The 15,378-nt window shown below is 37.3% G+C and overlaps 1 protein-coding gene across 13 annotated transcripts in view; it reads right to left on the reverse strand.

The window, feature by feature from the left end:
* SLC26A7 (solute carrier family 26 member 7) overlaps window positions 1–15,378 on the reverse strand; it is a 215,392-nt gene that overhangs the window by 39,735 nt on the left and 160,279 nt on the right. For all 13 annotated transcript variants that reach the window (XR_006060883.2, XR_006060884.1, XM_042254498.2 and 10 more), the window contains 4 exons: window positions 14,035–14,112; window positions 12,973–13,068; window positions 4,113–4,219; window positions 706–772 (listed from right to left, as the gene is read on the reverse strand). Coding sequence is in view for 11 of the 13 variants with exons in the window: in XM_042254498.2 (XP_042110432.1) it covers window positions 706–772; window positions 4,113–4,219; window positions 12,973–13,068; window positions 14,035–14,112 (348 nt within the window). In the remaining 2 variants the exon portion in view is untranslated. The remainder of the gene's footprint in view (window positions 1–705; window positions 773–4,112; window positions 4,220–12,972; window positions 13,069–14,034; window positions 14,113–15,378) is intronic.

Below are 15,378 nucleotides of genomic sequence, written 5' to 3' on the forward strand. Positions count from 1 at the left end.
CCTTCTCCAACGCATGAAAGTGAAAAGTCAAAGTGAAGTCGCTCAGTCATGTCTGACTCTTCACAACCCCATGGGCTGTAGCTCACCAGGCTCCTCCGTCCATGGGATTTTCCAGGCAAGAGTACTGGAATGGGGTGCCATTGCCTTCTCCGGACTACTAGTTAAGTTTGACTGTCATATGTTAAACTAAACTAATAGTCGGGACTTCCCTATAGCTCAGATGGTAAAGAATCTGCCTGCAATGCAGGAGACCCCTGGGTCAGGAAAATCGCCTGAGAAGGAAATTGCAAACCACTCCAGTATTCTCGGAGAATTCCATGGACAGAGGAGTCTGGTGGGCTACAGTCCATGAGGTCGCAAAGAGTCAGACACGACTAAGTGACACACACACAAACTAATAGACACGTCAAACGGAAAAGAGGTTTCCAAATATCTGAACTAATCTGGACCATGATTCTACTGTATTTTTATGTGCCATTTTATTCTCTTATTTGAATGCTGATACAAGATTTCTGTTGTTGTTCTATTGATTTGTTGCATGTTGACTGCCATATATGTAGTGGTCAGATATACTTTCAAAAGTTCAAACTAATCAAAAATAGAATTATCATTGTAAAATTAGTCATTTATCTGCTTCTTATACCTTGAAACTATCTGACCTACAAAAATTATTAATTACACAAAGGAAAAGGGAACTAAACTTACATCATCCATTTCTGTCTTCACTTTAAATTCCATCTCTTTCATATTTTTTGTACTCAGAGTATTTGCTCTAGAATGAAAGCATATATGAAATACATAATTTCCAAGTTACTACATTAATCACGACAAAGTAAAAAGGATGAATCACTTTATTATAACAATTAGAAAGTATCCAGAGTGGTTTCCATGCTACATCCCAGCTGTTCATAAGACATTGGTAAATGTGTATCTCTCTGGGATCCTCAGAAATAAAGTAACAGGTGCTGCTGCTGCTGCTAAGTCGCCTCAGTCGTGTCCAACTCTGTACAACCCCATAGACAGCAGCCCATCAGGCTCCCCCGTCCCTGGGATTCTCCAGGCAAGAGTACTGGAGTGGATTGCCATTTCCTTCTCCAATGCATGAAAGTGAAAAGTGAAAGTGAAGTTGCTCAGTCGTGTCTGTGGACTGCAGCCTACCAGGCTCCTCTGCCCATGGGATTTTCCAGGCAAGGGTACTGGAGTGGGTTGCCATTGCCTTCTCCAAAAGTAACAGCACAGACATCTAAATGGAGATTTTAAAAATGTAATTTATCTCACCTGGACTCCCAGCTATCATATCTTTAAGGCATAGGAGGTAAATTGACAAAAAAGAGTGAGCAAGAAGGGAAAAGGCTAGAAAGTATACGGTTTTTCAGAAATCTTGTGTAAAATACAGGAAGTAAAGAGAGAATCAATAACAAGATAGGATCAGATAACAATGTGCATATATATGTGTATATATATATATATATATATATATATATATATATATAGAGAGAGAGAGAGAGAGAGAGAGACTCTATAAGGAGTTCATGATCTGAGCCACAGTCAGCTCCCAGTCTTGTTTTTGCTGACAGTATAGAACTTCTCCATCTTCAGCTGCAAAGAATATAATCAATCTGATTTTGGTATTGCCCATCCAGTGATATCCATGTGTAGAATCATCTCTTGTGTTGTTAGAAGAGGGTGTTTGCTATGACCAATGCATTCTCTTGGCAAAACTCTGTTAGCCTTTGCCCTGCTTCATTTTGTACTCCAAAGCCAAACTTGCCTGTTATTCCAGGTGTTTCTTGACTTCCTACTTTTGCATTCCAGTCCCCTATGATGAAAAGGACATCTCTTTTGGTGTTAGGTCTTGTACATCTTCATAGAACTGTTCAACTTCAGCTTCTTCAGCATTGGCGGTTGGGGCATAGACTTGGATTACTATGATATCGAATGGTTTGCCTTGGAAACGAATAGAGATCATCCTGTAATTTTTGAGATTGCACCCAAGTACTGCATTTCAGACTCTTTAGTTGACTATGAGGGCTATTCCATTTCTTCTAAGGTATTCTTGCCCGCAGTAGTAGATATAATGGTCATCTGAGGTAAAATCACCCATTCCAGTCCATTTTAGTTCATAGATTCCTAAAATGTCAGTGTTCACTCTTGCCATCTCTTGTTTGACCACTTCCAATTTGCCTTGATTCATGGACCTAACATTCCAGGTTCCTATGCAATATTGCTCATTACAGCATCGGCCTTTACTTCCATCACCAGTCACATCCACAGCTGGGCATTGTTTTCGCTTTGGCTTCGTCTCTTCATTCTTTCTGGAGTTATTTCTCCACTCGTTTCCAGTAGCATATTGGGCATCTACCGACCTGGGGAGTTCCTCTTTCTCCGTCACATCTTTTTGCATTTTCATACTGTTCATGGGGTTCTCAAGGCAAGAACATAGAAGTGGTTTGCCATTCTCTTCTCCAGTGGACCACGTTTTGTCAGAATGCTTCACTATGACTCATCCGTCTTGTATGCAGGTCAAGAAGCAATGGTTAGAACTGGACGTGGAACAAAGGACTGGCTCCAAATTGGGAAAGGAGTATACCAAGGCTGCATATTGTTATCCTGCTTATTTAACTTATATGCAGAGTACGTCATGTGAAATGTCGGGCTGGATGAAGCAAAAGCTAGAATCAAGATTGCCAGGAGAAATATCAATAACCTCAGATATGCAGATAACACCACCCTTATGGCATAAACTGAAGAAAAACTAAAGAGCCTCTTGATGAAAGTGAAAGAGGAGAGTGAAAAAGTTGACTTAAAACTCAACATTCAAACAACTAACATCATGGCACCTGGTCCCATCACTTCATGGCAAAGAGATGGGGAAACAATGGAAACCATGACAGACTTTCTTTTCTTGGGCTCCAAAACCACTGCAGATGGTGACTGCAGCCATGAAACTGAAAGACGCTTACTCCTTGGAAGAAAAGCTATGACCAACCTAGACAGCATATTAAAAAGCAGAGACATTACTTTGCTAAAAAAGGTCCATCTAGTCAAAGCTATGGTTTTTCCAGTAGTCATGTGTAGATGTCAGAGTTGGACCATAAAGAAAGCTGAGTGCTGAAGAATTGATGCTTTTGAACTGTGGTGTTGGAGAAGACCCTTTGAGAGTCCCTTGGACTGCAGAGAGATCCAACCAGTCCATCCTAAAGGAAATCAGTCCTGAATATTCATTGGAAGGACTGATGCTGAAGCTGAAACTCCAATACTTTGTCCACCTGATGCAAAGAACTGACTCATTTGAAAAGACCTTGACACTGGGAAAGATTGAAGGAAGAGGAGAAGGGGACGACAGAGGATGAAATGTTTGGATAGCATCACTGACTCAATGGACATGAGTTTGAGTAAACTCCGGGAAATGGTGATGGACAGGGAGGCCTGGCATGCTGGATTCCATAGGGCCACAAAGAGTCAGATGTCACTGAGTGACTGAACTGAACTGAACTGATAGACTCTATAGAGATAAAACTTTAATTTTTAAGAATATATTATTTCACAAAGAATTTCAAAAGAAGGATGAGATGTTAGTAGAAGCTTTATCAAATGGTGAACACTGAGCAAACAGAAAAATAATCAAAATATGGAAGGGCCTTACAGATGGTTAGTAAAAAACAAAAAGAATGTACTTTTTAATAAGCTATGTAGAAAAAGTAGGTAAATTAATACAACTTTGGAAAAGTTAAATTTGAGGTTATTTAACTTTTCAAATGATTACATTGCTGTATGGTTTATGTCTCATTAGATACTATAAACATTCCCTTATCAGAAAAAAGTAACTCTAATGCAGTTTATGGCTATGATGCTAATTTATTCACTTTAATAGATTTTATATATTCTATTTTATATCTATAACAAAATACTTCTCCTCCACTAAGACCATTTCTTCTCCATTAAGACCAACATTGTTATATATCACATGTAGATTAAAAAATTCTCTTTCTAGCTCTAAATCTAAAAACATGAGATTATAATACTGTCTATTCCACAGAAATAAAAGTAACTGACAACACCATATATTTTGCTGCTGTGTCAGAACAAACATCAAATAAATAATATCTTACCTTGGGAAGCGACCAATCACGATAGCTGTGGTACACACAACACCAAACAGCAGCCCAACATTGGCAGCAAAACATATTGTAAATATGTATGTACTGACCCATATGCCCTGAAAGAGAACAGGAGAGAGAATATATGGGTCCTTTGGTATGCTCCTCTTTCTCCCGATTGCTAAGTTCCTTGCAGTCTTGTTCTACAACATTCCTGTGATGAAATCTCTGCAAGAATAGAGGACTAGGTGGATGTGGAGCACATCTCTCTCCACAAATGCATCAGGAATACATCTTCAGATGTAGAAGATCTCGCAGAACGCCAGCTGAGTACTGGCAGGAGTCCCTGCCCAGGACCAGGAAAGGAATATACAGATCCACACAAAACTGGAGGACAGGGAATCCTAGTGTGCAGAAGTCCATGGGGGCACAAAGAGCTGGATACACCTTAGTGACTGAACACCAACAACGGAAGAAGAAGCGAGAAAGAAGGGCCTGAGAAAAAATGCTGTAGCAATTACAGTTGAAAGCTTCTCTAACGTGGGAAAGGAAATGGCCAAACAAGTTTAAGAAGCACAGAGAGTTTCACATAAGATAAAGTCAAGGAGAAACACATCGAGACACTTATAATCAAACTAACAAAAATTACACCCAGGGAAAAAACTACTAAAAGCATCAAGGGGAAAAGCAACAGGCAAAATAAAGAGAACCCGTATAAGGTTAATAGCTGATCTCTCAGCAGAAACTCTGCAGGCCAGAAGGGAGTGGCAGATTAGATCTAAAATTATGAAAGGAAAAAACTTACAATCAAGAGTACTCTACCTAGCAAGGATCACATTCAGATTTGAGGCAAAAACCTAAAATTTTACAGACAAGCAAAAGTCAAGAGAATTCAGCACCACCAAATCAGCTATACAACAGATGCTAGAGGGACTTCTAAAAGCAGGAAACACAAGAGAAGGAAAAGACCTACAAAAATAAACTCAAAACAATTAAGAAAATGCCCAAAGAAACATATATACCAATAATTACTTTAAATGTAAATGGATTAAATGCCTCAACCAAAAGACACAGACTGGCTGAATGGATACAGAAACAAGACCCTTACAGATGCTGTCTACAAGAGACACTTCAGACCTAGGGGCACAAACAGATTGAAAGTGAGAGCATAGAAAATGGTATTCCAGGCAAATGGAAATCAAAAGAAAGCCAGAGTAGCAATTTGCATATCAGACAAATAGACCTTAAAATAAAAAACATTACAAGAGGTAAGGAAGGACGATATATAATAATCAAGCTATCAATCCAAGAAGAAAATAGAACAATTGTAAATATTCACACACCCAACATAGGAGCACCTCAATACATAGGCAAACATTAACAGACATAAAAGGGAAATCAATAGTAACAATAATAGTAGGGGACTTTTCCACCAATGGAGATCAACCCTGGGATTTCTTTGGAAGGAATGATGCTAAAGCGGAAGCTCCAGTACTTTGGCCACCTCATGCAAAGAGTTGACTCATTGGAAAAGACTCTGATGCTGGGAGGGATTGGGGGCAGGGAAGAAGGGGACGACAGAGGATGAGATGGCTGGATGGCATCACGGACTTGATGGACATGAGTCTGAGTGAACTCCGGAAGATGGTGATGGACAGGGAGGCCTGGCATGCTGCGATTCATGGGGTTGCAAAGAGTCAGACATGACTGAGTGACTGAACTGAACTGAACTGACAGATCATCCGGGCAGAAAGTTAATAAGGAAACACAAGCTGCAAATTACACATTAGATCAGATGAACCTAATGGATATCTTCAGAGCATTCCATCCAAAGCAGAAGAATACACTTTCCTCTCAAGTGCACATGGAACATTCTCAGGATAGGTCACATCTTGGGTCACATATCAAACTTAACTAAATTTAAGAAAATTGAAATTGTAACAGGTATCTTTTCTGACCAAAATGCTATAACAGTTGCTATTAATAATAGGAAAAAAAAACTGTAAAAAAATACAAACCTATGGAGATTTAAACAATACACTTCTTAATAGCCAAAAGGTTACTAAAAAGATTTCTTAAATACCTAGAGACAAATGACACTGAAAATATGATGACCCAAAACCTATTGGGAGGTTCTAAGAGGGAAGTATATAGCAATGCAATCCTATCTCAAGAATAGGAAAAAATATCAAATAGACAAACTAATACAACTGGGAAAAGAACAAAAAACAAACAAACAAAAACACAAAAAGTAAGTAGAAGTAAATAAATCATAGAGATGAGAACAGAAATAAATAAAAAAGAAATGAAAGAAAAAATGCCAAAGATCAATAAAACTGAAAACTGGTTCTTTGAGAAGAAAAACAAAATCCATAACCCATTAGACAGACTCATCAAGGTAAAAAGAAGGAAGACTCAAATGAACAAAATTAGAAATGAAAAATGAGAGATTGAAACAGACTAATGCAGAAATACAAAGGATCATAAGAGACTACTACAAGTAACTATATGCCAATAAAATGGACAACCTGGAAAAATATGGACAAATTCTTAGAAAATCACAACCTCTAAGACTGAACAAGGAATAAACAGAAATACGAACAGATCAATCTCAAGCATGGAAATCGAAATTGTGATTAAAAAAGACATCTCCCAAAATACAAAACCCAGGGCTACATGGCTTCACAGGTGAATTCTATCAAACGTTTAGAGAAGAGTTAATGCTGTTCCTTCTTAAATTCTTCCCCAAAAATTGCAGAGGAAGGAACACTAATGAACTCGTTCTAGAAGGCCAGCATTACCCTGATGCCAAAACTGGAAGAGACATCACAAAAAAGGAAAATTACAGGTCAATATCAAAGGTGAACACAGATAAAAAAATTTCTGAGCAAAATTCCAGTAAACAGAATCTGATGACACATTAAAAACATCATGCACCATGGTTAATTTGGGTTTAATCCTATGGATACTTCAATATATGCAAATCAATCAATGTTACACACCATATTAACAAATTGAAAGATAAAAATCATATGATATTCTTGATAGATGCAGAAGAAGCTTTTTACAATATTCAGCACCCATTTGTGATACCAATTCTTCAGAAAATGGGCATAGATGGAACCTATGTCAACCTAATAAAGGCCATATATGAGAAACCCACAGCAAATATTATTCTCAACGGTGGAAAGCTGAAAGCATTTTCTCTAAGATCAGAAACAAGTCAAGAGTGCCCACTGTCACCATTATTTTTCAATATAGCTTTGGAAGTCCTAGCCATGGCAATCAGAGAAGAAAAAGAAACAAAAGGAATCTAGATGAAAAAAGAAGTAAAACTCTCGCTGTTTACAGATGACATGGTACTACACACAGTAAACCCTAAAGACACTATCAGAAAATTACTAGAAGTTATCAATGAATTTAATAAAGTCACAGGATACAAAATCAATACACAGAAATCCCTTGCATCCCTATATATGAACAATGATAAATCAGAAAGAAAAATTAAGGAATCAATTCCATTCTCTATTGCAACACATAAAATAAAATAAAAGACCCAGGAATATACCTATCTAATGAGACAAAAGACCCGAATGCAGAAAATGAAGACACTGGTGAAAAAAATCAGAGATGACACAAACAGATGGAGAGATATTCTTAGACTGGGAGAATAAATATTGTGAAAATGACTATACTAACCAAAGTAATTTAGATTCAAAGCAAACTCTATCAAATTAACACTGACATTTTCCACAGCACTAGGACAATAAAATTTACAATTTAAGAAGGCTGAGCGCCGAAGAATTGATGCTTTTGAACTGTGGTGTTGGAGAAGACTCTTGAGAGTCCCTTGGACTGCAAGGAGATCCAACCAGTCCATTCTGAAGGAGATCACTCCTGGGTGTTCTTTGGAAGGAATGATGCTAAAGCTGAAACTCCAGTACTTCGGCTACCTCATATGAAGAGTTGACTCATTGGAAAAGACTTTGATGCTGGGAGGGATTGGGGGCAGGAGGAGAAGGGGATGACAGAGGATGAGATGGCTGGTGGCATCACTGACCTGATGGACGTGAGTTTGAGTGAACTCTGGGAGTTGGTGATGGACAGGGAGGCCTGGTGTGCTGCAATTCATGGGGTCACAAAGAGTCAGACACAACTGAGCGACTGAACTGAACTGAACTGAACTGAACTGAAATGAACTGATGGAAACATAGAAAGACTCCAAATAGCCAAAGCAATCTTGAGGAAGAACAATGGAGCTGGAAGAATCAATTTTCCTGACATTAGACTATACGCTACAGCTATAGTGATCAAGACAATATGGTACTCACATGTCCGACTCAGAATCCTTCTTGCTGGCATACATCTTGGCTGAGCAATGCGTGTGCCACCAGGAAACACCAGGAAGGAGTCAGAATGATTGGCCAAAGACAACCTGGAAAGTAATACTATCACCATAAAACCTAAGACTGTGAGCCATGTGGCAGAGCAGTTCTCCTGGATTCCTTTACCCTACTGCTCTCCACTCAGGCATCCCTTCCTAATAAAGTCCCCTGCATTGTCAGAAAAAATAAATAAATAAAAGAGCATGATATTGACACAAAAACAAATATAGACCAATAGAGAAATGACAGCCTCTTCCAGAAGTCATGCTGGGAATACTGGACAAGTGTAAGTACATGTAAAAAAAGTGAAATTGGAACTCTTCCTAATACAGTAAACAAAAATAAACTCAAAATGCATTAAAGACCTAACTGTAAGACCGAAAACCTATACAACTCTTAGAAGAAAACATAGGCAGAACACTCTTCGACATAAATCACAGCAAGATCCTCTTTGAACCACTTCCTAAAGTAATGAAAACAAAAATAAAACATAAACAAATAGGACTAATTTAACTTAAAAAAAAAAAAGCCTTTGCACAGCAAAGGAAATCATAAACAAGATGAAAAGACAATCCTCAGAATGGGAGAAAATAGTTGGAAATGAAATAGCTGACAAAGGATTAATCTCCAAAACATATAAGCAGCTCATGTAGCAAGCTCAATATCAGAAAAACAAACAATCCAATCTAAAAATGGGCCTAAACAGACATTTCTCTGAAAAAGACATACTGGCCAGCAAACACAAAATGCTCAACATCACTCATGATTAGAGAAATGCAAATCAAAAGTACAATGAGGTATTACCTTACACTAGTCAGAAATGCCATCATAAAAAATCTACAAAAAATAAATGTTGGAGAGGATGTGGAAAAAAGGCAAACATCTTTCACTGTTAGTGGGAAAGTAAATTGATACGGCCGCTATGGAGAACATTATGAAGATTTCTTTACAAACTAGGAATAAAAATACTACAAGACCCAGATATTCCACTACTGGGCATATGCCCTGAGAAAACCATAATTCGAAATGGCTCATGTACCCCAGAAGATATTGCAGCAGAATCTACAACAGCCAGGACATGGAAACAACCTATCCATCAACAGATAAACGGATAAAGAAGTTGCAGACAATGGAATATTACCTAACCATAAAAAGGAGCAAATCTGAGTCAGCTCTAGTGAGGTGGATGAACCTACAGCCTATTAAACAGAGTGAAGTAAGTCAGAAAGAAAGAAACAAATATCATATGTTAATGCATATACACGGGATCTGAAAAAACAATAAATTATTAACTTATTTGAAGGGCATGAATACAGATGCTGACAAAGAGAAGAGACTTGTGGACAATGAGGGTGAAGGAGAGGATGGGATGAACTGAGAGAGTAGCATTGAAACATTAATATACATTAATATATGCAAAATAGATACCTAGTGGGAAGTTGCTGTATAACACAGGAAGCTCATACTTGTGCCCTGTGACAACCAGGGGTGGTGGCATGGGTTGGAGAGTGGGAAGAAGGTTCAAGAAAGAGGGGACACATGCATCCTTATAGCTGATTCACATTGTTGTATGGCAGAAAGAAACAGCATTCTAATGCAATTATCCTACAATGAAAAATAAATTATATATATTTTTATAAATTAAATTATATATGTATGTGTGTGTGTTAGCCACTCAGTCATGCCCAGCTCTTTGCAACTCCATGGACTATAGCCCACCAGGCTTCTATGTCCATGGGATTCTCCAGGCAAGAATACTGGAGTGGATCGCCATTCCCTTCTCCAGCAGATCTTTCAGACCCAGGGATCAAACCCTGGTCTCCTGCATCGTAGGCAGATTCTTTACCATTTGAGCTACAGGGATATATATATATATATATATATACACACACACATACATACATACATACATACATATATACACACACCATATAACTGACCCATTTCACTACTGGGTAATTACCTGAGAGAAATAAAAATATATGTTCACACATACACACAAAGTCCAGAAACACAGAAACAAAGCCACACTCCACCAGACTCCCTGAGGCAGAGGTTAATGGAAAGGCAAAGTGAAAAAGTGCAGTCTTTATACAGAGATGCTGCCCACCGCTAATTCAATCCTCTATTTAAGTCTATTTAAAATCTGTAAATTGTTGGTTGATGTGTTTGGTTCAAAAGCATGCCATAATTTTCCACTATTTTCTCATTTAATATAATAATATTACAAATAAAACTGTGAATATTTGTGGTCATTTTCAATAGCATTCTCTTTTCTAGGATTGCTATAAAAAGAATTACGGTAACTTACTACTAATGATGCGTAAGGCTCTCTTTTATATTTATTAGGGTATAGTTCGTTTACAACGTTGTGTTAATTTCTGCTATACCACAAAGTGAATCAGCCTGTAAGTATACATTATTTTGCCAATACATGTCTAGTCAAAGCTTTGGTTTTTCCAGTAGTCACGTATGGATGTGAGAGTTGGACTATAAAGAAAGCTGAGTGCTGAAGAATTGATGCTTTTGAACTATGGTGTTGGACAAGACTCTTGAGAGTCCCTTGGACTGCAAGGAGATCCAATCAGTCCATCCTAAAGGAAATCAGTCCTGAATATTCATTGGAAGGACTGATGCTGAAGCTGAAACTCCAATACTTTGGCCACCTGATAGGAAGAACTGACTCACTGGAAAAGACCCTGATGCTGGAAAAGATTGAAGGCAGGAGAAGGGGATGACAGGATGAGATGGTTGGATGGCGTCACTGACTCAATGGATATCAGTTTGAGTAAGCTCTGGGAGTTGGTGATGGAGGGAGGCCTGGCATGCTGCTGTCCATGAGATCGCAGAGTCAGACACAATTGAGCCACTAAACTGAAGTGAACTGAACTGAACTTTTACATATATCCCCACCCTCTTGGATCTCACCCATCCAGATCACCACAGTGCCCTGAGCTGGGCACCCTGCACCGCACAGCAGGTTCCCATCGGCCTTCTACCTTACGCACAGTAGGGCATCTATGTCAGTCTCATGACCCAACCTACCCCACCGTGCCCACATGTCCAGTCTCCGCATCTGCACCTCTGTTCCTGCCCTGAAGGTAGGCTGATCGGCACCATTTTCCTACATTCCACATACATCCATTATTCTATGATATTTGGTTTTCTCTTTCTACATATTCCACTCCTTATGACAGTTTCTAGGTCAATCCATATCTCTACAAATGACTCAGTTTTGTTCCTTTTTATAGCTGAATGATATTGCACTGCATATATATATATGTATACACACATATATATATATAGTTTTTCATTTGCTAAGTCATGTCCAACTCTGTGACCCCATGGATGGCAGTACGCCAAGCTTCCCTGTCCTTCAATATCTCCCTGAGTTTACTCAAACTCATGTTAGTTTGAGTTAGTGATGCCATCTCATCCTCTGACACTTCCTTGACATCTCTCCCCTTCCATGATGAAAATGTCCTCCCCTTTATGTGATTAATGAGTTTCTTATAAATACCTTTATCATGGGATTATCAATAACTTGTTAAATAACTTTGCACCTTCTCAGCTTTTCTATTTCCATGTGCCACTTCATACATATCATCTTTAAAAAGTCATGTTCCTTCATCAGCCTGGTTAATTTTGGCCTCTTGGACGGCCTAAAAAATACTATTCCTTCAAGTCTCAGTTCACATTTCAGCTGTGCTGTAACTCTTCTGTATTAACCCAGTCCAAATTAACCTTTTAGCTTCTACTTCTCTCCAGCACCAAGTTCTGACTTTTGCTTCTGTTATGTTGTATCGTGACTCACATGACAGTTACTATGTCTGTGTCTGCATGCTGCACAGATATTAGTGTCTGAAGAGGATAAGTACTTCTTTATTCACCTCTGCATTTCCACATAACACCTAGTATTGTACCTTGGTATTTAGAATGAATATGGTCACCATTTGGAGAAGGAAATGGCAACCCACTCTAGTATTCTTGCCTGGGAAATCCCATGAACAGAAGAGCCTAGGGAGCTACAGTCCATGGGACTGTAAAGACTTGGACATGACTAAGAGACTGAGCACATGGTCACTATTAATATGTTTATCCTATGTCAATGAAGCATCTGTTTCTTAGAAATTAATGCTGACTTTTCATATATGTTATATATAGTCATATTTCTATAAGCTGTTTCTTGATGATCTTAACTTCTATAATCAATTCATAATGGAAATTGGGAATTCACAAACCATTCAAGTGATAATACTTTTTTAAAAGTTCTTAAATAGCACGTCATTTCTGCTCTTATAAGGACATTTTAAATTTTCGTGTCTTAAGAATTTGAAAAAAATTATAGTTCGTAAATAAGTAAAAACTGTTTGTAAAATGTAAGTCTCAAACGGCTAAAACTATCTTCTGCAAATGAAACTATTAAAGCTTATTTTGTAACATGTGTTTAAGCCAAGAGAGTAATTTTATGTCAAACTTCTACTTACCCAGTCAATTTTATCCACATTCCAATATCTTTTTAAATCTCGAAACTGTATTAGCATTCCCTTCAGTCCCACAACAATAATACTTGCAAGAACACACTACAAATAAAAAATAAGCTGATGAAGATGCAAGATAAATATTTTAATCTAAATTTAAAAGAATCAAGGTATTTTATGTCTTTGTTTTTTAAATACTTACTAGAGAAAAGTTATCATTTAGAAGACTAAAGTAATATTCATTTTGTTTAGAACTAACCTATTATTGTACTTTAAGAGCATAATATCAATTCTAGAAAAGTCACAGGGTAAATTTTATTCCATTCTTTAAAAAAAAGGAAGAAATAAAAAGAAAAGTAGTGAATTATAAGGGTGAATGTGATAAGACTGAATGTTCTCTTAACTTTATAATAATTATTCATTGCCATTTGTTTGCAATTTATTGCAAACATTCAGTATACCATGTATTTCTTTAATCATCTTAGTACAAATTATCTGGTTGCATCAGAATATATTTATAAGTCTCTTGAGAAATAAACTTGATTATTGCAAGATCCTCCCATGAAAATGATTTATTCTTAGTACATGAATGAAGAATTAGAACAAGAACTGTCTCTGGATCCCTGAAGACCAGTATCTTGCTGTAGTGTCCCAGGTTTGTGAAAAGCAAGGCAGATACCGGTACTAATGTTCTGAGTCACTTTGTATAAAGCTGTATCAAGGGTGGCAAGAAATATTTTGTTCCCTACTCTCTTGCCCAGCACGCATTTTCTCAATCTAAATTTTATAAAATTCTTCCAAAGTCTATTTCTTATAACAGAGATTGCTTAGTTCTACCTTCCAACTGAATACAGAATAAATCTAATTAAATGAAAACAGCCATGGTACCCTCCTGTACTTTACCCATCCGTTGGGCTCTTTCTACCTCTCCTCTACACAACCATCACTTACGTCACATAACTTTTCATATTTAGGATTACTGAGGTTGTTCTTCAAAGAAATGTTTAAAATGGAATGATTCTCATTAATGTTAAATTTTAAAATTAAATTATAAAAAGTATTACTTACCATGGGCAGCCAGTAAAGCAAAGGCCCTATTGTATAGATGACTATCAGGACAAAAATGCAAGATATTAGACAAGCCACCTATAAAATACAAGACAGGCAGAAAAAGAAATCCTTGAATTTTTTTGTTATTCCAAAGTTATAGGGGGAAAAAGATCATTCTTAGTTCTTCCTGATAAAAAGAAACAAAATGTTGGCACGTGATCATTAAATTATATAGACTGTTGTTACCTATATTTTGTAGTTGAAGGAACCCAAATGTGACAGCTGACAAACCAGTACAATCAAATTAAGTCAGCAATGAGAGAAAAGCAATTCTACACAAAGAAATAGGACACCATCAACTATTATCACACGCCACAATTTTTTGTTGTTTGTTTAATGGTGAAAATGACACTTCAATTGTACTTAAGACTGCTGTTGTTCAGCCTGACCTCCCTTCTCATTACTTAGTTATGTGGGTAATAACTGAATACACACAGCTTTGGAAGTTTTCTGGGCTGATGACAAATTTCCACAGAAGCCTTTGTGCCCTTCTTAGGAGTCCTTCATTACTATGAAAAAATTATATGGGATTATGGAAGCAGTCTCTACAGTGAAATAAACAATTTTATTAATCTTAAAAAATCATTAGTATTGTGTTTTAACCAACTCAATATGTTGACAAAAGGCAATTCAAAACAGCTCACTTCTAACTAAGCTTCACTTGATGGAGAACCAGTTTCACATAAACAAATGTTCATGTCTTAATAGAAACATTTAGCCAAACTGTCAGCCTACCAAGAGAAAAGAGGCTTTCACAGGACCAAAAAGATACCTGAAATATAATTATGGAGGAATCAAAGGAAATAAAAACATATTGGAGTGGTTAAAAATAAATATATAGACAAATAACCAATAGTAAGGTCTCAGAGCAACTTGAGTTCTCAGACACTGCTAGTGGGACTTAAGATATGGTGCAGCCACTTCCAAAAACACGTTTGGCAGTTTCTCACGAAGTAATGTCTGACCGAAAACTACCTAAGAGAAATGAAAACATATGCCTATCAAAGTACATGTAAATATTTATAGCAGCTTTATTCATAAACACAAAAATTATAAGAATTAAATTGTTTACCAATTGGTGAATAGATAAATTCTTGTACATCACTACAATAGATTACTACTCAATAATAAAGAGAATAGACTATTGACACATGTAACAGCATGGATGAAACAAAATCATAAAACTAACAGAAAGAAACTGATACAAGCTCCTTCCATATTTAGTGGAACTCCACTATAGCATTCAGTTCAGTTCAGTTCAGTTGCTCAGTCGTGTCTGATTCTTTGCAACTCCATGAACCG

Source organism: Ovis aries, chromosome 9, assembly GCF_016772045.2.
Source record: "Ovis aries strain OAR_USU_Benz2616 breed Rambouillet chromosome 9, ARS-UI_Ramb_v3.0, whole genome shotgun sequence".
In the NCBI taxonomy this organism is placed as follows: Eukaryota; Metazoa; Chordata; class Mammalia; order Artiodactyla; family Bovidae; genus Ovis; species Ovis aries.